The sequence below is a fragment of the Octopus bimaculoides genome, chromosome 28, assembly GCF_046866305.1.
Source record: "Octopus bimaculoides isolate indiv1 chromosome 28, ASM4686630v1, whole genome shotgun sequence".
In the NCBI taxonomy this organism is placed as follows: domain Eukaryota; kingdom Metazoa; phylum Mollusca; class Cephalopoda; order Octopoda; family Octopodidae; genus Octopus; species Octopus bimaculoides.
In genome coordinates, this window is record NC_142955.1 from 14,416,959 (window position 1) to 14,441,906 (window position 24,948).

General features: G+C 38.1%; 1 protein-coding gene across 1 annotated transcript in view; it reads right to left on the reverse strand.

The window, feature by feature from the left end:
* Positions 1-3,211: 3,211 nt before the first annotated feature.
* The window catches only part of LOC106879028 (uncharacterized), a 61,112-nt gene continuing 39,375 nt past the window's right edge, over positions 3,212-24,948 (reverse strand). The window contains exons 19-30 of the mRNA XM_089344378.1: positions 20,724-23,783; positions 19,219-19,542; positions 16,537-16,705; positions 15,554-15,738; positions 13,296-13,685; positions 12,948-13,077; positions 12,198-12,322; positions 10,036-10,384; positions 6,261-6,466; positions 4,521-4,910; positions 3,750-3,891; positions 3,212-3,331 (exon numbers count right to left, since the gene is read on the reverse strand). Of these exons, the coding sequence (XP_089200504.1) occupies positions 3,315-3,331; positions 3,750-3,891; positions 4,521-4,910; positions 6,261-6,466; positions 10,036-10,384; positions 12,198-12,322; positions 12,948-13,077; positions 13,296-13,685; positions 15,554-15,738; positions 16,537-16,705; positions 19,219-19,542; positions 20,724-23,783 (5,487 nt within the window). The 3' untranslated portion in view covers positions 3,212-3,314. The remainder of the gene's footprint in view (positions 3,332-3,749; positions 3,892-4,520; positions 4,911-6,260; positions 6,467-10,035; positions 10,385-12,197; positions 12,323-12,947; positions 13,078-13,295; positions 13,686-15,553; positions 15,739-16,536; positions 16,706-19,218; positions 19,543-20,723; positions 23,784-24,948) is intronic.

The window sequence follows — 24,948 nt, forward strand, 5'->3', positions numbered from 1 at the left end:
CAAATGGTGGTTTGCCCTCAAGAGAGCAGTAAGGGCGGAAGCAATAAGGTATAGCAGGGCACTAGCTGTAGAGAGGAACAGAGTAGAGGGGGAGCTAGTGATAAAGTTAGAAGAGGCATTGCGAAGTGGCATCGCATCTGATGTTTTAGCGGCGAGGTTGGCCCTCGACCAACACTTCAATGCTAAACACGAAGGGTGTGCTGTCAGGGCAAGGATGCGTGCTCTGAAGAATGAAGGTGTTGGAGCCGCGCGAGAGGCCCGGGTGGCGGAGGCGCAGCGGGGTAACAGAGCCACCATCCGGTCTCTGGTAGACGAACAGGGGCGCGAATTGCTCGAGCCGAGCAAGATGTGCGAGGCGTTTCAGCGGCATTTTTCCCGACTGTTCGGGAGGAGTGGCGAGCGAGAAGGCAGGGTGGACTTTAGTGCCTACCTGCACAGCTTGCCACGACTCTCGGCAAGAGAGGCGGAGTGCTGCGAAGGGGTCATCACGGCGGAGGAGGTGAGGGACGCGATGGCGGGTTGCTCGACGGACAAATCTCCGGGTTTGGATGGTCTGCCCTACGAGCTTTACAACTGTATGCCAGACTTGTTTGGAGACGTCTTGGCGGCCGTGTACTGCAACTGGCAGCAGAACGGGAGCATTCCCGGTTTTGTGAGTCGAGGAGCGGTAACACTGCTGAAGAAAGATCCAAACAAGGGGGACGCCATAGATAACTTTAGGCCCATCACTCTGCTCAATGCAGACTTGAAAATTTTGGCCAAGGTGTTAGCCAAGCGGTTGGCGCTTGTCATCGAGAAACTGGTCGGCACGGAACAGACGTGCGCCGTGCCGGGCCGGAGCATCCATGACAACCTCCATCTGATGCGCTACATCATAGAGAGGGTAGTTAAGGAACCTGGCATGGGTGGGGCCGTGATCAATTTGGATCAATCGAAAGCTTTCAATAGGGTAGACCATCGATACTTGGAGGCCGTCCTCGAAGCGGCCGGTTTCGGTCCCGTTTTCCGCGGCTGGATGGCTGCCTTGTACACAGGCATCCGTTCGGTTGTTCGCGTCAATGGACGTCTATCGGGATCCTTCGACATTGCACGTTCGGTCCGTCAGGGATGCCCCCTGTCGCCGCTCCTGTACGTATTGACTCTCGAGCCACTACTTCGGAAGCTGGCGACGCTGAGGGGCATCCCGCGAGAACTGGGGTGCGGGACGAGCGTGTCGGCATACGCGGACGACGTCACCGTCATAGCGTCTAGCCACGAGCACATCGAGCTTGTCGGCGAGACGCTGAAAGACTACGAAGCGGTGACGGGAGCGAAAATCAACCGGGATAAGTCGGTGGGTTTGCTGCTCGGCACCTGGAGAAGCAAGCCTATACCGTCCGGCAGCGCCTCAGTAGTGGGACGCTGGACGGACGGTCCGGCCAAGTTGTTCGGAGTCTGGTTCGGTATGGACCTGCAAACGGAGAAGAACTGGGACGAGATAACGAGTAGGGTGGCCACTCTCTGCCGGCAATGGTCCGAGAGGAAGCTGTCCCTAAAAGGTCGGACGGAGGTGGCGAACGCGTACATCGCGTCCGTCATCGAATACCGCCTGACCGTCGTGCCTTGTCCCGATCGCGCCATCACCGAAATGGAGCGCATCCTCTTCCGCTTTTTGTGGAAAGGAAGCGTTCCGATGGTGAGGCGATCCGTTTGTTGCCAATACCCGCTGAAAGGAGGGCTGGGCATGCCGTGGTTGATGATGCGCAGACATGCGCTGAGACTGCGACATCTCCGGCTCTACGTAGACGACGGTAAGCAGGTGCGGTCGCCATTTGTGCGACGCGCTTTCCCGCAGCTCGTCTCCATGACCGAGCTGCAGTCGTGGATCAAAAAGAGGCCGAGGATTGGCGAATGGCACCATGAGTGTCGCGTTGCTCTGCAACAACTTTGCCGTCCCGGGTCGACCTTGAGTGGCTGCATCACAACGAAGTCATTCTATAGGGGATTAGTGGAGGGCAGGTACGACGACGATCTCGGGGCGAACCTGGGCGTCGACGAGGAATACCTGACCCGCCTGTTCAGGACGACTTTCGGGCCGGGACCTATGGACAACTTCCAGAGATCCCTGGCCTGGCAGTGCTACCGAAAAGCGCTACCCGTTCGGGATAAGCTCTATAGACACGGCTCGCGAAATGCGGGGCCGACCTGCCCGAGATGCGGTCAGAGCGACGAAACCGTTCTGCACGCACTCGTGCAGTGTCCAACCATTTCGGAGCTGTGGGCTTATGTCGAACGACTGCTGTCACGTGTGGGACGAGTCGGTTTATCAACCGAGTCTATCGTCAATATCGTCACGCCTCCTTCCTTTAAACGGGAAGGAAGAGCTGTATTTATCGTACTTGTGGCTATGGCGAAAGACTGCATCTGGTGGACGCGTCTGAAAGGATTAGAGACAAACACTTTCCTCTCTGGTCAATCTCTCATCAACTTTTTCAAGTATCACTTGAAAAGGAAGGTGAGAGTAGAGAGGCAAGTGTTGTCTAGCAAATGTTTCGAAAAAAGATGGATACATGTAGCAAGAATGGCACGTATAAATGACGAAGCCACCTTGACCATGATTCTATAAAACGTTTAAAATTTTGTAAACAGAGAGTTACTTACGTTTCTTGCATAAATAAAAGGAATTTTATTTAACAAATTGTGACACTAAGGACCGAGGTGACCGTGGTCTTTTCCGTAGGTTTTTCTTTCCACGGATAACCTCCCCATTTATTGGGAAATTTTTGTAATATTTAAAATTTTTTTTTTTTTTTTGTACATATCCCAAACGTTTTCTCGATGCCTTTTCATCGTCATCCCCATTTTATGTTTTTACTTTATTTTCGTCCCCATCGAAAAGAAAAACTCTACATTTGTATTTTGTCCCCTCTATGTTGAGCCCTGTGTGGCTAATAAAGAAACATATCTATCTATCTATCTATCTATCTATCCATCTATCTATCTATCTATCTGTCTGTCTTTCTGTCTATCTGTCTGTCCATCTATCTATCTATCTATCTATCTATCTATCTATCTATCTATCTATCTATCTGTCTGTCTGTCTGTCTATCTGTCTGTTTATCTGTCTGTCTGTCTATGCATGTATGCATGCATGTGTGTTGCAGGAAAAGGAACAGAATGAAGATGACAAGATACGAGATGGGAATGGAATGAAAGAAACGAAAAGACAAAATAGTTTCATCGGATCTTTTATTAAAATTTGTTTTTTAATCGTTTTGCATTTGGAAAATATTGATGTTCGTCTTCTCTCTTGAGGAAAGCTGGCTAAATTCAGTTTAAGAACTTCCGCCATCTGGAAAGAGAAATAGTGAAGGTATTAAAAAAGAGAGATAAACGTAATATATGTCTTTATAATGTTGCTCCAGCTTGGCCAGAGTTATGTCTAAGTTAGAGAAATGGAAGAATGTGAATGTGAAGGTGTGTGTGTGTGTGTTGCTGGTTTCTGTCTTAAGTTCAGCTCAGCCGAGTTAGTGCAGACATATGACCTTCACCACTAACACTATCACTTGATCATCACTATTAGTCCGACCGCCATATGTATATATATATATATATATATATATATATATATATATATATATATATATATATATATATATATGTGTGTGTGTGTGTGTGTGTGTGTGTATGTATATACATGTATATATGTATGTATGTATGTTTTCGTTCTGTATTTTGCCCACTGATCTTAAACAAGTCTGTCTACTTACAACACATTTTCGGTAGTGTGACCGGCACGTCTTTATAGGAACATTGGTCAATGTAATACATTGAAACATCGCAAAGGGTGTTGACCGGTGACCGCTCGTCCACTTCTAAGGCGCACATGTGGTAGAAAGGCTCTGATGACACCTGTACAAAGATATAGAAACAACAAAACCGGTGAGAATTATTCAACATGACTTGAAATAATTGAAATATTTTCGGGTAATCATTGCACAGTATCAGTTGAGTGTGAGTGTGAGTGTACGCCTCTTTATCCCACACAGTGTGTGAGTGTGAGTGTTGGCCTCTTTATCCCACACAGTTTGTCGCCTTCTTCCATTGTTCTAACTTTCTATCTTTAGTCCTACAGGACATTTTCATTTTCCTTTGAGTTACCCATACTCGTCTGTCTGGCAGCCACCCGGCTGTTTTTGCTGCATATGTATAATTATTATAATTATTTTACTTTGTCTTGTTTGTTTTCGTCATTGTCCCGTGTACTCGTTAGCTATTCCCAGTGGCTGTTTGCTACAGGCTCCACCAAAAAGTGGACAATATCGACGATAATGACACGAAATTGTAATATTCTTTTGTACGTTGACTGATGAAGAATTAGCCACACACACACACACACACACACACACACACACACATACACACACACACACACACACACACACAAATATAAAAAAATATATATCTGAAAGGCAATAATATCAGAAACGTTATTCTTTATTTTAAAAATTGTCATACAGTCACTTTCTAAAATAATTTACCTGTTTAAAGCAATGTCGGAACGGTGAAATAGAGTCCAAGAATATTTCCGAACAAAAGTAGCTGTCCTTCACATCGTGCTGAATTGCGACATCTCGGGATCTGCAGCCTCTTTCCTCTGTCCAAGAATTGACAAACTCTTCCAGGCTCCTTCTACGCAACGCATTATTCGGAACCATGTCATCGAATTGTTCGTTGTTGTAAGAACCGAACAGACCTCCGACTCGACTGAAGAACCACCCACTGATCTCGAGGGTGATGAGTTCAATCTTAGGGTTGAACCTGATGTTGTAGCCTCGTTTGTTTTCAAGGATATAAGTGTCGCCTTCTCGGTAAATGTGTGTGTAATATTTAGTGAATGGCAGTTGAACCTCAGAGTCTGCAGCAGTGACCTGTCAAAGATATGAATATAACTAATGTCAATATGACCAGGCTAAATTATATAATATATGCAGCAGCGCCTGTGGCAACAAAAGGAGCTGGATACTCCCTAAAACCCATCCAAACAGGAGTATCACCACCCAAACATACCCTGTGGATAAATAAGACACAGGAAAAAAAAAAGAAGAAAATAACAGAAAAGATCTGCCAATCCTTAATGAAACTAGTAGACAATCAATACTTCTAAGCAACAAGAAGAGCAGAAAAATACTACATAAATACAAAATTAGAGGACACCGTATACCTGAAGTAAAAGACATAAGAGAATTAGATCAAAGCCAGGCATACATATTTCAGTAATTGACCAGTTAACGATATTGAAACTGTAAGTCACGACTGGTATGGCTAGAGCATTGATCGCTTCGAACCTGTTTCTTGCGTTCAGCTCTGTCTTCAGTATTGCTCTCACCCTGCGATAACATTCTCTTCTGATCCTTTCCCAAGAAAGGATCCCAAGGATATTGCTGGTGAGCTAAAACAAGAACAGGTAAATGATCTACTGCTATAGATGCCAAAGCATGGCCATACTCAAGCAGTTCGTCCGAGCACAATGTATGTAGATCAATTCAGGAGAGACACTGGATTGCCTCCCTGAAAACCTCCCTCAATACGGAGATGGATAGCACAAGGCCAGCAATTTCGGGGATTCCAGTGCTCAACTGGTACTTATTTTATTGATCCCTAGAGGCTGAAAAACAAAGTCAACCTCGGCAGAATTTGAACTCTGAACACGAATGCCACCAAACATTTTACCCAGCATGCTAACGATTTTACCAGCTCTCTGCCGTCAAAACCGATTTGTCATTATTAAGCTGATATTTGAAACAAATTGATAAGATTAACGAGAAGTTTTAATGGAGATCATTTTCAAACAAGGGCTGGTCTCAGGTAGGATGGTACCAAAGGCGTTAACTCCAGGTTATTCCTGGTAAAGATAAAGTTGTTTTTTAACCCTTTCCTTACCATATTTCTGTTGAAACACACAGCCTTTGTTTCAATCAATTTCGAAACAGATGAAGAGTTTAATAAAATAATTTTGTCATCATAAAGCTGGTGTTTGGAACATAAATTGAAATGGAATTTTGATGGAAGGCTTTAGTTAAGAACTCTTTAAAATAGGAAGTTTGTATCCTAGAAGTAGGTTGGTATTGAAAGAATTAAAGCAGTAGGTTTAAATATTTTTTGAAGAGTTTTCAGTAACTATTTTAATCAGAACAGACAAGAAACCAAATCGATCATCTCTGATAAAACCTATAAAAGCCCGACCCATGTACAATGGTGTGAATGTTCTGTATTTTTACCTTGCCATTGGAATAAATAGTAAAAACATTTGAGCTTGAGTCTGTGATCGTTATGTATGTCATCTTTTTCTGATACTCATCAAACTTGGCGACCGCCTTGAAGTTCTTTTTCGCCTCGGCCAAGGTATAACTGCAAGATCCTTGGAAGTCATAATGGTATCCGTCGAATGTGGTTACATGTTTGTCTTTAAAGAGGCTGGCTTGGGCTGTACATTAGAGAGAAAAAAACAGACATACAGAAACACACTTAACACAATATATTAACAATCAACATGGTGCTTATTTTAAAACAAGGATTTAAATTTTGACACAAGGCCAGCAATTTTCAGCAGAAGAGAAGTTGATTACATTGACCCCAGTATGCCACTGGTACTTATTTTATCAACCTTGGTGGAATTTGAACTCAGAAACTAAAGCTAGAATAAATGTACGGCCAGTTTGCAAGAGATATGGATACGAAGACAGATACAGAGGACCATTGGCTATGAAGAGGAGTGTCCTGAAGATAGAGACAAAAGCCCTTATATGTGCAGCTCAAGAGCAAACATTAATGACCAACTATGTTAAGTGCAGAATAGACAACACTATCGACAACGACAAATGCAGAATGTGTGGTGAGAGGGAAGAAACAGTATGGCGCATCGTTAGCCTGAAATTGGCACAACGCAAATACAAAAGTCGCCATGACAATGTGCAAGAATGATCCATTGGGAGCTCTGTGGAAATCACGGCCTACAAAAAGCAAAGACGTGGTATGAGCAAATCCCAGAAGGAGTCACCGAGAATGAGAATTGCGAAATCCTGTGGGATATAATGATCCAGTGCGATTACCTGACCGGACATTGGAAACCGGACAATGTTGTGGTGAATAAAAAAGAAAGAACATGCATGATAATCGACATAGCATACCCCGGTGACAACAGGATCATTGCGAAAGAAAAAGAAAAATTAAACAATTATGACGATTTGAAGTGGGAATTACGAAGCTGGTGTCCAATAAAGAGAGTAGACGTGATACCAATAGTAATTGGTGCACTTGGAAGTATCAACACTCAACTACCAACATAGATGACAAAGATTAGTGCAAATGTGAAAGTAGAACACCTACAAAAATCAGCATTACTTGGAACTGCAAAAATTCTTCGCAAGGTTCTTGAAGCATGACCAGTAAACAAGTGTCACATTAGTCTGCTGGTTGTGGACAGCTGATACTTTCCATCATACCCAGCAAAGTGAGCTGTGAGTTTTCAACAAATATAATAATAATAATAATAATGATAATAATAATGATGATGATGATGATGATGATGATGATGATGATAATGATGATAATAATAATAATAATAATAATAATAATAATAATAATAATAATAATAATAATAATAATAGCAAGTGTCACCGCTGTGCCGCATCTGTAATAGAGTGGACTAAACCATTGCCCTTATCACAAACGAGTGCCCTGGACTTACACCCAAGCCACTACAAGATGTAGTGACACGATAAGGTAGCGCAAGTCCTTCATTGGAAACTGTGCGAAAAAATTTGGTGAATGTCATGCACGAATAGCTGCGCAACTCAACACCTTGTTAAATGCCGACCAAGTAACACCAGAGAGGTTGACATTGGGTGGGACAGTGCTGTGCCTGGAAAACATCGAAAAAGGCAATACGGTAGACAATTACAGGCCGATATCCTGCTTGCCACTTATATGGAAATTATTGACTGGAATAGTCACAGAGTCAATGTACGGACATCTGGAAAGAAATGAAGTCCTGCCACATGAGCAGAAGGGTTGCAAGCGTAAGTGCAGAGGTACCAAGGATCAACTCCTGATAGACAAAACTGTACTTAGAGACTGCTAGGGGAGGAAAAGTAACTTAGCCATGTCATGGATCGACTACCATAAGGCGTACGATATGATCCCACATTCTTGGATTATGGAGAGTATGAACCTATTTGGTATTGCATCGAATGTCGAGCGATTGCTTTAAAAAAGTATGGTGAAGCGGAGGAAGGACCTGACAGCATACGGAAGAAGTTTAGGGACAATAGAAATTAGGAGGGGCATCTTCCAAAGGGACTGCCTGTCCCCACTGATCTTTGTACTGTGCTTGATACCATTAACACTGATTCTGAGGAAAACAAAAGCTGGGTATATACTCAAAAGACGCCAGCAAAAAGTCAACCATTTGCTTTTCATGGATGATCTCAAACTTTATGGTAAAGACGAAGCCTAAGTCAGTTCCCTCGTTGATACAGTGTATACTTTCAGTGCTGATATCAGAATGGAGTTCGGACTGAGAAAGTGTGATGTGTCAGACTTGAAGAGAGGCAAAATCAAATGTATGGACAGGCTAACGATACCGTCGGGTGAGGTTATAAAGCAGATAGAAGAGACGGGCTATATGTACTGGGAGATATTGGAAATGGATAAATTGATGGAGAAAGAAATGACGGAAAAATTTAAGGTGGAGTACTTGCGCAGACTGAGTCTGATCCTCAAGTCGAAATTAAATGGATGGAATAAGATCGAAGCTATCTAACATGGGCGGTTTCACTCCTTAGATATGGAGCAGGGGTAATTGCATGGACAGTAGACGAACTAAACAAAGACAAGGAAGTTGTTAACTAGATATGGGACACTTCACCCAACAAGTGACACAGACAGACTGTATGTACCAAAAAAAAAAAAAGAGGGGAAGAGGACTTATTATTAAATGTGAACACAGCATTAGAGCAGAAGAAAACAACATAGCATCGTATGTAAAAAAATTCCACAGAACCGCTATTATTAAAAGTAAGAAGGTCAGGCTTGTGTAGGATGAAAGATTGCAAAGATAAAGCACTATACAAGAAATTGAAAACGAATGAAAGTGAAAATAGGTGGGTAAAGAAAAGAATGCATGGTCAATTTCATAGGGATGTTGAAGATAAGACAGACAGAGAAAAAGGATGGCTGCAGATGACTAAAAGTGATTGAAAACCGGAAACGGAAGCTCTAGTCTGTGCTGCCAAAGAGCAAGCACTAAGAACAAACAACATAAAATACAGAATAGACAACAGAACAGAAATTGATAAGTGAAGAATCTGTGGACAAAATGGTGAAACCGTATGGCATATTACCAGCCAATGTGCACCACTATCTCAGAAGGAATATAAGTGACGCCACGACAATATAGCAAGGATTGTCCATTGGACACTCTGCAACAAGTATGGACTTGACCGAGCAAAGAATTAGTACGACCACAAACCTGAAGGCATCGTCGAAAACAGAAATGCAAAGATCCTGTGAGATTTTATGATTCAGTGTGACCACATGATAGAGAATAGGAAGTTGGACATAGTCTTAATTGAGAAAGAAAACAAACTATGCTGGATCATAGATAGAGCATGCCCAGCTGACAACAAGGTATGCGATAAGGAAGAAAGAAAAGTCGAGAGATATGACAGGTTAGCTTGGGAAGTTAAGCAGTTGTGATAAATGAAACAGGTAGCAGTAGTACCAATAATTGCCGGAGCCCTGGGAACAGTGAGTAAAACTTGCAGAAAACAGCACTGTTTGGAACGGCTCGAATACTCCAGAAGGTGCTCGAAAAATAAGAGGTGTTACCTTAGTTCACTGGTAGTGAACAGCTGACACTGTAGTACATCTCTAGTGTTAGAAACTGTGCAAAGGCAACAACAACAACAACAACAACAACAACAATAATAATAATAATAATAATAATAATAATAATAATAATAATAATAATAATAATTATAACAAACAATCTACCTTTGAATGGCGGGATCCAGTCATTAAAATCGGAACTTGGTTTTATGTCGTAATAAATATCGAAAAAACCCCAGTCACTGGTGTACATGAATCCATTGTCCCCTAGAAGGACTATTTTCCTTAGGGCACTTGTAGAATATTCTGAAATCTCTTTGAGTATCGCATTTGATCTGTCATCGATGAGTACCATGAAAACTCCTTTAGCCGGATTAAATTCCATGTAACTGAGACTCGGCTGGATTAATGAGTCTTTTATGTAGTTTATTTTATATCTCAAGCGGTCGAAAATCATGTTGTTGAATGATATTAGAATTTCGGATGGTCTCCAGTATTCCAGGGCCCATAGCAGCTGTGGGGAGAGGAAACAGAAAAAAAAGGATAGAAAGGTTGAAAAATCCATAATAAATACATAGAAAGAAACAGACATGGCTGTGTGGTTAAGAAGCTGATTTTGCAACCATATGGTTTCAGGTTCAGTTCCACTGTATGTTACCTTGGGCAAGTGTCTTTTACTATAGCCCACAGTTAACCAATACCTTGAAAGTGTATTTGGTGTATGGAAACTTTGTGGAAGCTTATCATATGTGTATGTGTGTGTGTGTGTCCCACCACGTTACAACCGGTGTGGGTTTGTTCACATCCCTCTAACTTAGTGGTTTGGCAATAAACCCCGATAAGATAAATACCAGACTTAAACAAGCAGAAGATATGATATTTATGTATGCGTGTGCGTGTGCGTGCGTGTGTGTGTGTGTTAGATAAGATGAGACAACAAAGCCAAGGCTGTGTGGAATTTTCAGGACATTTATAAAGATAAAGTTAGTCTTACAGCTGTTTCTGGGATAGTAAAGATATCCCTTCATCAGAGACGATGTGATATGGTTAAATAGAGGGAAATAGTAGTGTTCAACATAAGGAGATATTTTGGAAAAGGATGGAAATAAGAAGTATAAAGGGAAATAATAGAATAAAGTAAAAATAAAAATATATGCAGGATGTTATAGTGGCAGTTCCATTATTTAAAGGGGTGTGTTGAAGTGGTAGAAATGCTTCTTGTCAACTGTATGTAAATTCCGATAGCAGTTCATATTTTGTCATTACAAATGGAAAGTGTGAAGACGTAGATTTCATGTGCTGTTCATTCAAAGGGCTCTTGTGGTGTGAATGAAATTTTGAGAATGTAGTGGTAGTATTAAGTGGGGAGGAGAGAAAAGATGTGTATGTTAAAATGAGGAGAATGGTCAAAATGAATAGGGGAGAAAAGAAGAAAGAAAGAGGAAGAGAAAATGAAAAAAGGAGTGTTAGCTGGTTGTATGTATATACATATATATGTGTGTATATATATGTATATATATAAATATATATATATATATACATATATATATGTATCTATTTATATATATATATATATAAATATATATATATATTTATATATGTATATGTATTTATATATATCTATGTCTCTATGTATGCATGTACATATATATTTGTATATATGTATATATATATGTATATGTATATATATATATATATATATATATATATATATATATATATATATATATATATATATATATATATATATATATATACATATATATATATATACATGCATATATATATATATATATATATATATATATGTATATATATATATATATATATATATATATATATATATATATATATATATATATATACATACATACATATATATATATATATACATATATATATATATATATATATATATATATATATATATATATATATATATATATATATATATATATATATATATATATATATATATATATATATATATATATATATACGTTACCTTGATGCTAGCAAGAAAAACAGACATTGTATGATGATGATGACATATATACGTCTGTGTATGAATGTCTACTGCCAAATATGTGTGTGTATACGCATGAGTATGCATGTGTGCATGTACGTGTGTGGGAAGGGTGTTTTAGACAATACTCTTTTGTTACGCATTCTCTCACTCAATTTAGTCTGGAACAATCCACGAAAGAAAATTCTTGGTAATTCTTGCTGTATATCTTCTAATTTGCTCAATCCTTTGACATTCCCTGGTGCCCTCATCCCATCTTCAAAGCATTTGATATACAGAAGGATGTGTTCAACAAACCTACCTCTTTGAAGGCATTCTTGGGAAACTTGAGCAACCTGTAAACTGTGCTTTGGTCATCAGAGGAAAATACATGCGACATTTTGTAGAAAGCGTTGTCAAGAGATTCAGAGATCGCATATACATATTCTAAGGGAGATAAATGAGAATTATGATAGTTGAGAGTCATAATAGCAACACTCAAGACACATCATATACTAAGTGCACCATACACAAGACATATGCATTAGATATATCATACATAAGACATGTCATACATACGGTACATCATACACAAAATGTATCTTGCATAATGTACATTATACATAAGACATCTTACAACAGATCATGTAATATCAGATACATCAAACGTGAGACATCATGCACAAGATATATCATGCATAAGACACATCATACACATATGACGCCTCATCCATAAGAAATATCATACATACAACACATCATCCTCAAAACACAGCTTATGATGCACAACAGAAGCCATTATCAAACAAAAGACAACATAATAAGCAGGGATTGAATCTTTGTCAAGCATGTGAGTCAACATTCATCAGACAAGAATCATTGCCAAACATGAGAGTTATCACAATTCATATCAACAGAGACAGGCACATTAGATAATGCAGTCTTAGATACACCATGTCAGAAGGCAGGGATGGTCATAGCTGGAACTCCTTTGATCGCAGGTCTACTAGAACAAGGAGTGACCTGGTGCTAAACAACAACAACAACGGCAACAACAACAACAATAACTCACCTCTTATAATGGTGAAGAATTCACTGATATGTAAGTTGATATCGTCTTGCAGAAAGGAGAGGTATTCGATGGCAAGGTTGTAGTGTTCCTCGATCATCTCACCTATATCGATCAGGTATTGCTCGAATGCCTGTAAGAAAGAAAGAGAGAGAGTTAATAATTGATGGACACATCGTCATCAACATCATCATCATTGTTTACCGTTCATTTTCCGTGCTGGCATGGGTTGGATGGTTTGACTGAAACCAATGAACCAGACGAGTGCACAACGCCTCAGTTTTTGTTACAGAGCTACTTCTTGTGCATAATTCAAATTTATTTTACTTTATTTTAATCTTTATTACTTACGGAGTAGATTTCTTTGGCCTCCTCAATATAACTGTCCAATTTTACTTGAAGTTCAACCATCCAATGAGATACAACTTGCTGCCAATATTCCATTTGTTTCTCAAGTTCTTCCACAGCGACTTCATACAAATCCCAGAATTCATTCCAAGCAAGTTTGGCATAGGTGCGGGCGACTTTGTAGTATTTAGATTTCGTGATTTTATTCAGATAGGTGTAAGATTGTGATTTAATGTCTATCAGTTCGTTACCCAAATACTCAATAACAGGTCTGAAGTCTTCCAAGAGTACGTCCATAGCTGTGACAAATTCCTGGTTTATTTTCTCGACAGCTCTTTCAGTTCTATCTTGAACTTTCTGTCCAAATGTACGCATTTGTGATGTGACGTATTCCTGGAAGAAGAAACCAATAATAATAATAATAATAATAGTAATAATAATAATAATAATAATAATAATAATAATAATAATAATAATAATAATAATAATAGTAATAATAATAATAATAAGGATTTTTAATTGCTGCACAAGACCAGAGCCTCCCCACCAGAAATTACCAAAAACACATAATGAAAAGAAATATAACAAGTAACTGTAGAATATGTGGAGATCGACAAGAAACAATAAATCATATTATCTCTGGCTGCCCAGTCCTGGCTAAGAAGGAATATATTCACAGACACGACAGAGCTGGGACCTATATACACTGGAAGCTATGCCAACACTATGGAATAACAACAGAAAAAAGATGGTATAAACACACGCCAGAAAAGGTCACAGAAAACGAGAAAGCAACCATACTCTGGGATATGCCAATACACACAGATAGAGAAATTAAGGCAAATAGACCAGATATAGTTGTCAAAGATCATGAAGGAAAAAAATGCTTTCTAATTGATGTATCAATACCAGCAGATGACAACGTTTCTCGAAAAGAAATGGAAAAACTTTCAAAATACAAAGACCTGGAAATAGAGATAACTCGAATGTGGAGTCTAAAAACAGAAACAATTCCTATCATAGTAGGTGCCTTAGGTATAATTAAAAAATACTCAGACAAATACATAACAAAAATACCAGGACTTACAAATATATATAACATACAGAAAATTGCACTACTGGGTACTGCACACATTCTACGCAAAACACTTTCAATACAGTAAACATAAAAGCACCACAGCAAACCACAGCACATACCCAAGGCGCACAGAGCTGCGCTCGGTAGTGAAGTGAAAGCACGTTATAAAAATAAAACTACTGAACAATAATAATAATAATAATAATAATAATAATAATAATAATAATAATAATAATAATAATAATAAGAAGAAGAAGAAGAAGAAGAAGAAGAAGAAATGCCAAATATAGCTACTCAGGGACAAGCCAGTAGAACATAGAGGAGACTAAGCGCTTGAAAGAATACCGAAAACTTGTGGATAACTAAGGTTACCGGTAGTAACCCGTTACCCACATAAATTCTACCAGGAATAAAACCGAACCTGAGTCAAACCAAAAATAATAGTTCTTTCTCATATAGGGACAAGTTCTGAAATTTTGGTGGGCGGGAATCGTTTTGATTATTCTCATCCCGAAATATAATGAAAATACTTCAAAAAATTGATGAAGAAAATCAAAACTCAGTGATAATATATTGATATAATCAGAATATTTAATGGGAAATATGTTTGGTGAATACAAGTTTTAGCCGTCAATAACCCACACTCTTCCAGATTCAATTTGCTAATAATGCAGCACCCATAATGCTCAAAAGTAATTTCCGGTGTTTATTAACCCCTTGGATAGCTACATGTACCCCCTAGGGGTCAATACTGACCAAAGTGCTGACCACTGATATAGTGAATGAGCACTTTAGGATGGGTGAAAGCGTAAAAACCAAAAAAAAAAAAAATCCCCCAAAATAAACAATTTCAGATGACACCTTGGAGTTGCCACAGATACCTGATACCATGCTGTCCTCAAGAAGACCCGTCATCCACAGCAGAAATGGTAAGGTTGATCCATTTGATGAAGAGGATTGTCCTGCAAGAGTCATGTGCCTGCACCACCTAAAACTGATCATGCTGTTGACATGTTCAAAGCACCCAGCACACACTGTAAAGTGGTTGGTGTTAGAAAGGGTATCCAGCTGGAGAAACCAGACCAAATCAGACTGGAATGCCGACAATAAAACCAAAATTCCTGTTTTTTTTCCTGCAGCAGACAAACTCATCAAAAGTTAGGAAACAACTCAAGTGTCTTACCTTGATGTCAGTCAAGACCGAAGGGTTCCACAAAAAACTGTAAAACATCACAGACATGGGCCTCTTTTCAATGGCGAGCGAGAAATCGTTTCCTCTGTTCCAATAATTCTTTTTACGGTAAATTTGTAACATGAATTTCTCGTCCTTCAGCTTGGCGTCAAATCCGACTTTCTTGCTAGGATCTTCTGTAAAAGAGAAAGTATTTTTTTATAGATGAGAAGAGGTGTAACCCGAAATATCAACAGGTAACAAGAGACTCAAAATAATATCAGATGTTTTTGTTGTTGCTTAAATTACACCTGATTCAGTAGACCTGTCCTCACAGGCAGTTCCAGCCTTGACACTCATGTCTTATACTACTTTAAAATTTTGGCACAAGACCAGCAATTTCGGGGAGGGGGCATAACGATTACATTGATCCCCAACGCTAAACTGGTATTTATTTTATCGACACCGAAACGATGAAAGGTAAAGTTGAAATCGTCAGGACGGACGAAACGCAGCTAAGCATTTTGTCCGGCACTCAAACAATTCCGCCAGCTCATCGCCTTATCATCATCTCTTATATCAAAACATAGTACCTAATACTGCTGCTGATGAGCATAATCATCATCGTTGTTAACGTTCGCTTTCCCACCCTCGTGCTGGTCGTACAGAATTCACTGACGAAGATATTCTATGGCTGTGTAGTCAAGTGACTGCATAGAAGCTCCGTCATTGATTCATGTTGTCCCTATTTTAAAGACAGTAGGGAGCTTGCTGAGGGAGAGATTTGGCTGTTACATTGTGTAAAGTCAAGTGACTACATAGAAGCTCCCTCATTGGTTCATGTGGCCCCTATTTAAATAAAAGCAGGGATATTTTGAGGAGAGGTCTCACTGTTACATTGCATGTTCACTGCAGCAATCAGTTAACCTTAAACTAAGCACATATACACCCATTACTCTATTCACTTGTAGTTAACAATCACTATTAATAGTTACCTGTGTTGTATGCGATGTTCATGGACATTTCATTGTCTTCTCTCTTGCCAGTGGCTGACAGAATCACTTCTCTTATGCCATTTCCCTCCTTCTCTACTTCAACACCAATGTAATTCTGTCGTACAATCAGACGCCCTGTATATTCCATCTGTAGATCTGGTTTTTCAAACTGGTGAGCAAAAATGTATATAGAAATAAGGTATAGGAAAGAGAAACATATACACCCGTATATATTTACATACACACACAAACGTATATGAGATGTACAAAAACATATATGAGATATTAAATATATGCATATATACATAAAGTATAAACGACTGGTAGCATTCTTTATAAAATGTGTATATATAAGGTATAAATAATATGTTTGTGTGTGTATACACACACACACACACACACACACACACACACACACACACACACACACACACACACACACTATATAATATAAAAATCTAAGCATGATTGCTACAAAACGTATATGTATAAATCATAAGGAATGTATATGCATAAAATACGAATATATATATATATATATATAATGTACATCTGTCAACATATATGTATATATATAAATATATTATTATTATTATTAATATTATTATGTATTATATATTATTTATTAGTTAATTGAACGCGACGCATCCATTTCCAAGTAAGTGTTTATCTGCACCTTTTGATGCGACTCTCTACTCTATACAGTTTTCTTCCTTTGTCCTTCTCTAATTCCCTTTATCACCCCTCCCTACTTCACCGTTTACTATCTCTCTGTCTCTCTGTCCCCTCTTTATCTTTCTGTCTCTCTCTCTCTGTCCCCTCTTTATCTTTCTCTCTCTCTCTCTGTCCCCTCTTTATCTTTCTCTCTCTTTCTCTCTGTCCCCTCTTTATCTTTCTCTCTCTCTCTCTCTCTCTCTCTCTCTCTCTCTCTCTCTCTCTCTCTCTCTCTCTCTCTCTTTCGTTTCTCACTCGTGACCATCGGCCATCTTTCTTTTCCTGCACGGACGTTTAAAAGAGCGGACATGTTTTTCTCTCTCTTTTCTATCTTTTCTCTTTTCAAAAAAACTTTTCTCCCAGCGTTCACTATCTTCCTCTCGTTATTGTCTAACCCCACCCCATGTTTGTTTTCGTTCGGTTGCCTTGTATGTCATTTTTTTGTTCCCAACTTTGACCCTCCATAAATCCTAAATTTTATTTTAGAATTTTTGGGAGCAACTGTCTTTGAAGACTCATATTGTCGTTGAATGCTCGAAATGAGGAGTAGAGAGACAGCCGATAACGGATGACGAGTCCTTTCTCCGTGTTTGCTTGTCCTGTTTTCCATTTCTTTCTTGTTTTTTACATATTTCCTGTTATTTGCACCGTTTGGGACATTCTACATGCATATAGACATGTATATATATATATATATATATATATATATATTCTATATTAGTTATTATATATATGTATATGTGTGTATGTGCATGTATGTATGTATATATATATATATATATATATATATATATATATATATATATATATATATGTGTGTGTGTGTGTGTGTGTGTGTGTGTGTGTGTGTGTGTGTGTGTGTGTGTGTGTGTGTATGTGTGTTACCTTTCAGTGTTATTTAAAGATTTCTTGCCAATAGAGCTGGTTTCTAACCAAGATCCAACAATCCTTCGCTATTTGCGCACTTCTGGGCTTATGTGTGTAATATTTAGAGTTAGTGTATGTGCAGATTTTTAGGGTTTATGTGAAGAATGTGCAGTAATGAATGTATAGTTGTAAGTCTAGACATGTGCATATGTTCTTAGATGCTAAACTTTTTGGGAATTTTTACATATATTAACAGTTCCATTAATGGCTTGTATCAGTTATCGGATCTTTTTTAAAACGGGGGCCACATTTTTCATTAACGAAACACTTTGAAACTTGGAACACTGGCAGAATGTGTCATATAAAACATCTTTTTCTCTTAGTCTTCTTAAAAAAAAAAGAAATCCATAAATTATTCCATGTTAAAGTTGTCGTATTTCTGTAATTTCAACCAATCACTGACGTCCATTCAGCCGATATACATTAAGTGCCGACTACATAAACAAACGATTCTGAAACAATTAACCCTAACCCTAACCCTAACTCTAACCCTAACCCTAACCCTAGGGTTAGAGTTAGGGTTAGGGTTAGGGTTAAAGCAAATTTAAAATGAAAAAAGCAAATAAAACGAAGAATCGTTTGTTTATGTAGTCGGCACTTAATGTATATCGGCTGAATGGACGTCAGTGATTGGTTGAAATTATCGAAATAAGACAATTTTTTACATGAAATAAATTCGAATACAAAAATATTTTTCTGTTCTATAACATAAAATAGATAAGTATACGAAGTTTGAAAGTCTTTCGGTACCAAAAACACTACGTAAAACATTAATGAAAAATGTGGCCCCCGTTTTAAAAAAGATCCCAGTTATCTGCTAATTAGGTTTCTCCTTTCAGGAGAAGAGAGTTGAAAAGAACAGATAGCATGGTACCGTCGGCTGCAGGCAGCAAGCCCGCTACGCATGCAAGACTCCAGGAGTTCCAACAAAACCTGAGTTAAAAAGAATAACAGTAATGATGATGATGATGATGATGATGATGATGATGATGATGATGATGATGATGATGATGATGATATGACTCTTTTATCAGTTCTTACCCTCAGTTTGACCTCCCTTCGTGCTCTGTCCATTTTAGCCCACATCAAATACTCCTGCTGTGCATACCTGTTACTCTGATAGTTCATACGCATTCCAACCAAATCCATTCCTGGACTTTCACTGGTGAAGGCCGCTAGTTTCCAGTCCAGATTGGAGTAAGGATGTCTAACGGTAAATTCCAGAGTATTGTTTCCTTTAATGGAGTAACTCGTTAAATCAAAGTTAACGGTATTGCTGCGATCTTCATCGAAGCTAAACTCAGTATTCCAGCGGAACAAAGTGTTTCGGTCGATTCCACTGAAAGTGCTTTTTATCCGCCAGTCCTAAAAAAGAAATAAATGAAAATCATTTTACTGAGATATTTAAAATACTAAGGATATTTAGACCACTGTGAGTTAGACTAATGGCGTTTAGAACAGATATAGTTAGACTAGACTAATGAAGCTGAACAATTACAGTTAGATCTGAGGAGTAAGAAAAATGCAGTTAGACTTATGACTGTTAGTCTTATGTTGTATAGATCAGATACAAAACAATTAGACTAATGAGAGTTAGACTAATAATATTTAGAGCAGAGGCTGTATAGATTAAAGACTGATAAATGAATGACATTAAGCTCAGAGACAGAGTAGATACAATTAGACTAATAACAGTTTGATTAATGACATTTAGACCATTGACAGAATAGATACGGTTAGACTAATCATAGATTCCTCCTGGCAGTGATTTTCATCAGCAAAATCTGAAAGATTAATTCTTGGTTAAACTCATGACAGAATGCTGAGATTTAATCTATAGATATTTTAGACCACTAACAGTTAGACTGATATATTTAGACTAATATATTTTGACATTAACAGTTAGATCTGATGTAGTTAGACTTATGACAGTTAGACAAATGTTATTTAGATCAGAGACAAAACAAACTAATGAAAGTTAGACCAAATATAGACTAATGAAGTTAGACATTAAGAGTTGAAGCAGAAAAATGCAGTTAGGCCTTTGACCAGCCACAAAGCAGTTAGACTTAGCACAGTTAGACCATTGATATATAGGCATGAGACGATCAGAATAGATAGTTATGTATATGCATGTATCTGTATGTATGTATGTATGTATGTATGTATGTATGTATATGTGTGTGTATGTATGTATGTATGTATGTATGTATGTATGTATGTATGTATGTATGTGTGTTTGAATGTATGTGCATATATATATGCATGTATATATGCATGTACACACACACACACACACACACACACACACACACACACACACATATATATATATCTGTCGAGTTCATTGTTTGAAAGGGTATGATGAATAAGTCCTTTGCTTTGAAACAAGTATTGGTGATAAGAAAATCCAAGCGTAGAATATTGTCCCAAGACGCTCATTCTCGCCAGTAGAGATAAACTAAACATAATAAAGACAACTACTGTGTCAACGACGACGATGAAAATGATGAAGGAGAAGAAAATATATTTGAAATTTTACTCACGTTTCTGTGTCTGGGGAATCTGATGGTCATGTCTATGTGCATTCTGTTATGACCTTCGGAGATGTCGGTAGTGAGTTCAAACTTCTCATTTCCCTTACTAGTATCAGGCAGTACTGTGAATATTGCCATGTGTTGGTTCTGTCTAGATTCTAAGCTGGCTGCCACCTCGCTGTTACGCCTGGGCGTCGTCAGAACCAGTAAAACTTCTTTTTTGTCGGAATGCTTTATCTGAAGTTCCGCACCGAGTTTCTGATCGTCCTCGTCTCCCCATGAAAATTCGCTCATTATTAAATATAAGCCATATGTTGCCTTCAGATGAAGGTTGGTGGTTAAAGTGGCGTATTTATCGCTAAGTTTTACACTCATCTGTCTGAAGAATGTTCGTCTGTCGTCCGCATTTACATACGACATCACAAGTTTAAGCTGCTTATGTTGTTGAACACGATCGAAATGTAAGTCAAATTCAGTAATGAAACCGTTTCTGTTCGGATAAGCAGTGATTCCGTAATGTTGATTTGGAAGCGTAATACTAGCTTTTAACCGTGGTTTCTCTGCGTTGAAATCAAACCTTAATTCAGTAGTTCCGAATTGTGGTGTTGTAATTTCAGCTGAAACACCTTCCAGATTGTTCTGATTGGAGAGATCGAACTTGTACTCTTTGTTGTCAATAGTTACGCCTGTAAAAGCCTTAAACTTTTGCAGTTCACCTTCGAAATTTAGTTTTGCTTTCCCTTTCGGGAAAAACAGGTTCATGTCCACTGATTTACCATTGTTAGATGCTGATAACTCCAATGTGATGCTGTTTCGCTCTAGCTTGGCCATGACTTTGAACTTCTTTTGTTTGCCAGAGACAGTAATTAACAGATTTTCCTCAAATGAAGGACTCTTCAGGTTTGCCTTAATAATCTGTTTCTGACCAGCAACTTCATACGAGCCTCCAACAGACACCTCTTTCCGCTTGTGCATGAATGTTAAATCAGCTTTATAATTATTTTTCTTCGGCTCGATCTCAATATTCACCTTCGCACGGCGAGTTTTCAAGTTGAGCTTTGCATCTATTTCACGTGGTTGATTCAGATAAGAAATGCTCAGATCAACAGCATTCTGGAATTTACCTTTCAGCAGTGATTTGTCTGAAGACAGTAGTAACTCGCCATTGAAATCTGCAATAGACATTTCCCACTGAACTTTTGACATGTGGTCGTAATGAAATAAGAAATCAGAGTTGAAACGGGGAGTAGATTCCAATGAAAGTTCCAAGCTGAAATCGTTCTGGGGATCTGTCCAGCCACCGTACAATAATGTCTTTGGAAGATACATGTGAAAGTGAGACTTTTCTAAATACGGCATTACTGCACTGGAAGAACTTATTGTAATTCCATTATAGTCAGAGAGATAGGAAATATCGGCCTGTATTTTTGTAAGGGAAGGAAAATCAGGACTGTCCACATTTAAAGAAAGTGTCTTTTGGGTCCCATCCTTGAAAGTAGCGATGGCTTTTATGTGCTTGCTGTTAGGAAGACCTAGATTAACGCTTACCTTGTGGCTGGGAGAATCTCGTTTATAGTTGCCAGATAATAAAAGATCTTTTCCTCCGGACCCTATACGAAATTCGCCATCAATATGTTCAGTATCATATTCAATGGCCCCATCGACTGAAACATCCATAGAATCGGTTCTAATTTCAGCATGAGATGTCTTCCTTCGGCCGGATAAATTAACATTAGCAGAGGCAGTCATCTTTTTAAAATTTGAACCAGTCACATCGACGTTCATATCAAAGTTGTCGTTTGTTCTTGTGTAGTCAGCATCCATTTCCAGCAGCTGTCTGTCATCATGTAGAATATGTACCTTGCCTTTCAGATTCCTCGGTAAATCCTTATTGAGTTCTACAGATATTTTACTCTTTTCGGAGTTGGCATTCGTGTACTGAAGAAGCACTGAACATATGTCATTGTTATGCACCACTTTGTACGACCCTACAACCTGGACAGGTTCGTTATAGTAGTCTGGATATTCATGTTCAAAATTTCCGCTCAAAGTCGTTTCCCTGTAATCATTGTGAAATGCTGTCGTGAACTTTCCTCTTTTGTCAAACATATCAAAAGCAAAAGAACTATCGAGGTTCATTTGCTGTCTGTCCATTCTATGAGTCACCTTCATATCAATGGATGGTCGGTTATCTTGCTTCAGCAGAAACATCATACTCTTCTGGTATTCTTTGAAATTCCAAGACGTTTCAAGTTCGGTTAGCTTATTATTATAGTCTTGACGATAATTGTAATAATATTCGTTGTCATCGTAATTTAATATTATCTTTTCTGTCCATTTGTTCTCTTTGTTGTATTTCTTCCAGTTGACCTTTGCTAAACACGTATATTTCCTATTATTTACTTCATATTCCAATGATTCACTGTAGCTCTGAATAACCTTAAATGGAGTCGTTATACTAATCTTTGCAGTCGACTTGCCCTGGATCACACCGTCAAACGATGCGGCGGCACGTATTCTTTTGTCAGAAGCCCATTCTAACAACAAAGTCGTATCCACAGAAGCTTCATATCTCTTTATGTTATATTTAACAGTCGACACAGCTTTCCAATCGATGTCTTTTTTTGTAGGGATGATTTCTTTATCAGCATGAAATTCAATTGTCGCTCCGTAGTCCCGGTGCGCCTTATTAACAGTCGTGGTCAGTTTGGCTTCTCGTTGGTTTGGTAACCCGAGGATGTTTTCAACAAACATAACTTTGGGGTTATTCTTAAACGAAGTTTTTAGTGTCACCATACGTCCCGTCGCCCACTGTACGTATATTTTGTTTTTATAAGCATTACCGCTTATTTGGTTTAACTGCTCATTTAATTCGGTTTTTACTCCATTGTAATCGTAGGAAAGTTTGGTAATGAAATTCCTTCGTCCTTTAGACATGATATTGCTGACGTACATTTCAGTTTTGACCACAGATTTCGGAGAGACTTGCATCATAAAATTATTTTTGATTTTCTTGAATGGCCAGGTATGGATGTGAGAATGTGTGGACTTCAATTGGAAATTAATATTCTGCAATGAAAGACAAGTCGTTATATTAATTAATACTTTCTCACCAAACTAAGACGATATCTTGTACCACATTATAAGTCTCATTCACCTCGTACTAAGGTTTATATATTTCAATTAAAATTATTTTAATGAATTAATGCGTGAATCTTATGCATAGTTATGCTCTAAAGAAACGCACGCACAATACACAGACAGACACACACATGTATACATATAGATATATACATACGTACTTACGCATATATATATATATATATATATATATATATATATATATATATATATATATATATATATATATATATATATATATATATATATATATATATATATATTTACATGTATTTATATATGTATACATATGCATACATATATATATGAAAAGGGAGGGTTGAGAGAGAGAGAGAGAGAGAGAGGGGGAGGAAAACAAAACAAAACATGAGAAATTGTTTATTAGTTCCACCTGACATATGTTCCATTTACAAAGGATGATTATTAATCACACAATAAAAGTTTGATAATCAAGAACATATTGTCAAATTGTCAGAGACATGTAACATTTAAATGCAAAATTATTTCATGTAAAATATTGACAGAATGAATTATTCTGAAGATCAGTCCAATAATGTTACTTATAATAGTTACACATCGCTGAAGATTTTACAAGTGTTGATTAAGTAATAATAATCTCATTGTATTAATAAAATCTCCATTATGTGGTGTAGATGATATGTATTAGAAACAATCTCCCATGTCTGACTTATTTTATAGACTACTTCTTTACTGTCCTCCTCCCACTTCCATCAATACTGTCTCTGCCCTTGAAATATTTATACCTTTTCTTTTCATTATAATTTGTATATTTCATCCATTCGACTTGTTGAACATGTGTATATCTTATTTTTCTCATAAATTCCTATATTTTTGCCTCTTGTAAATCGTACGGCGATGATGGCAGCATGGCTACCACTTCTGTGGGATAGTTTCCTCTTCCTATCGTCTCGTACAAATATATTGGCTGCTTTGTTTCGTCTTTCTCACTTACTGCATCCATGACTTTTACCATATTATGGTGTTGAACGGTAAGCGATGTCCAGATTATCTTAGATTTGTTTTTCCTCGCTATGAAAATTTCGACATTTTACTCAATCACAACCTGCATTGC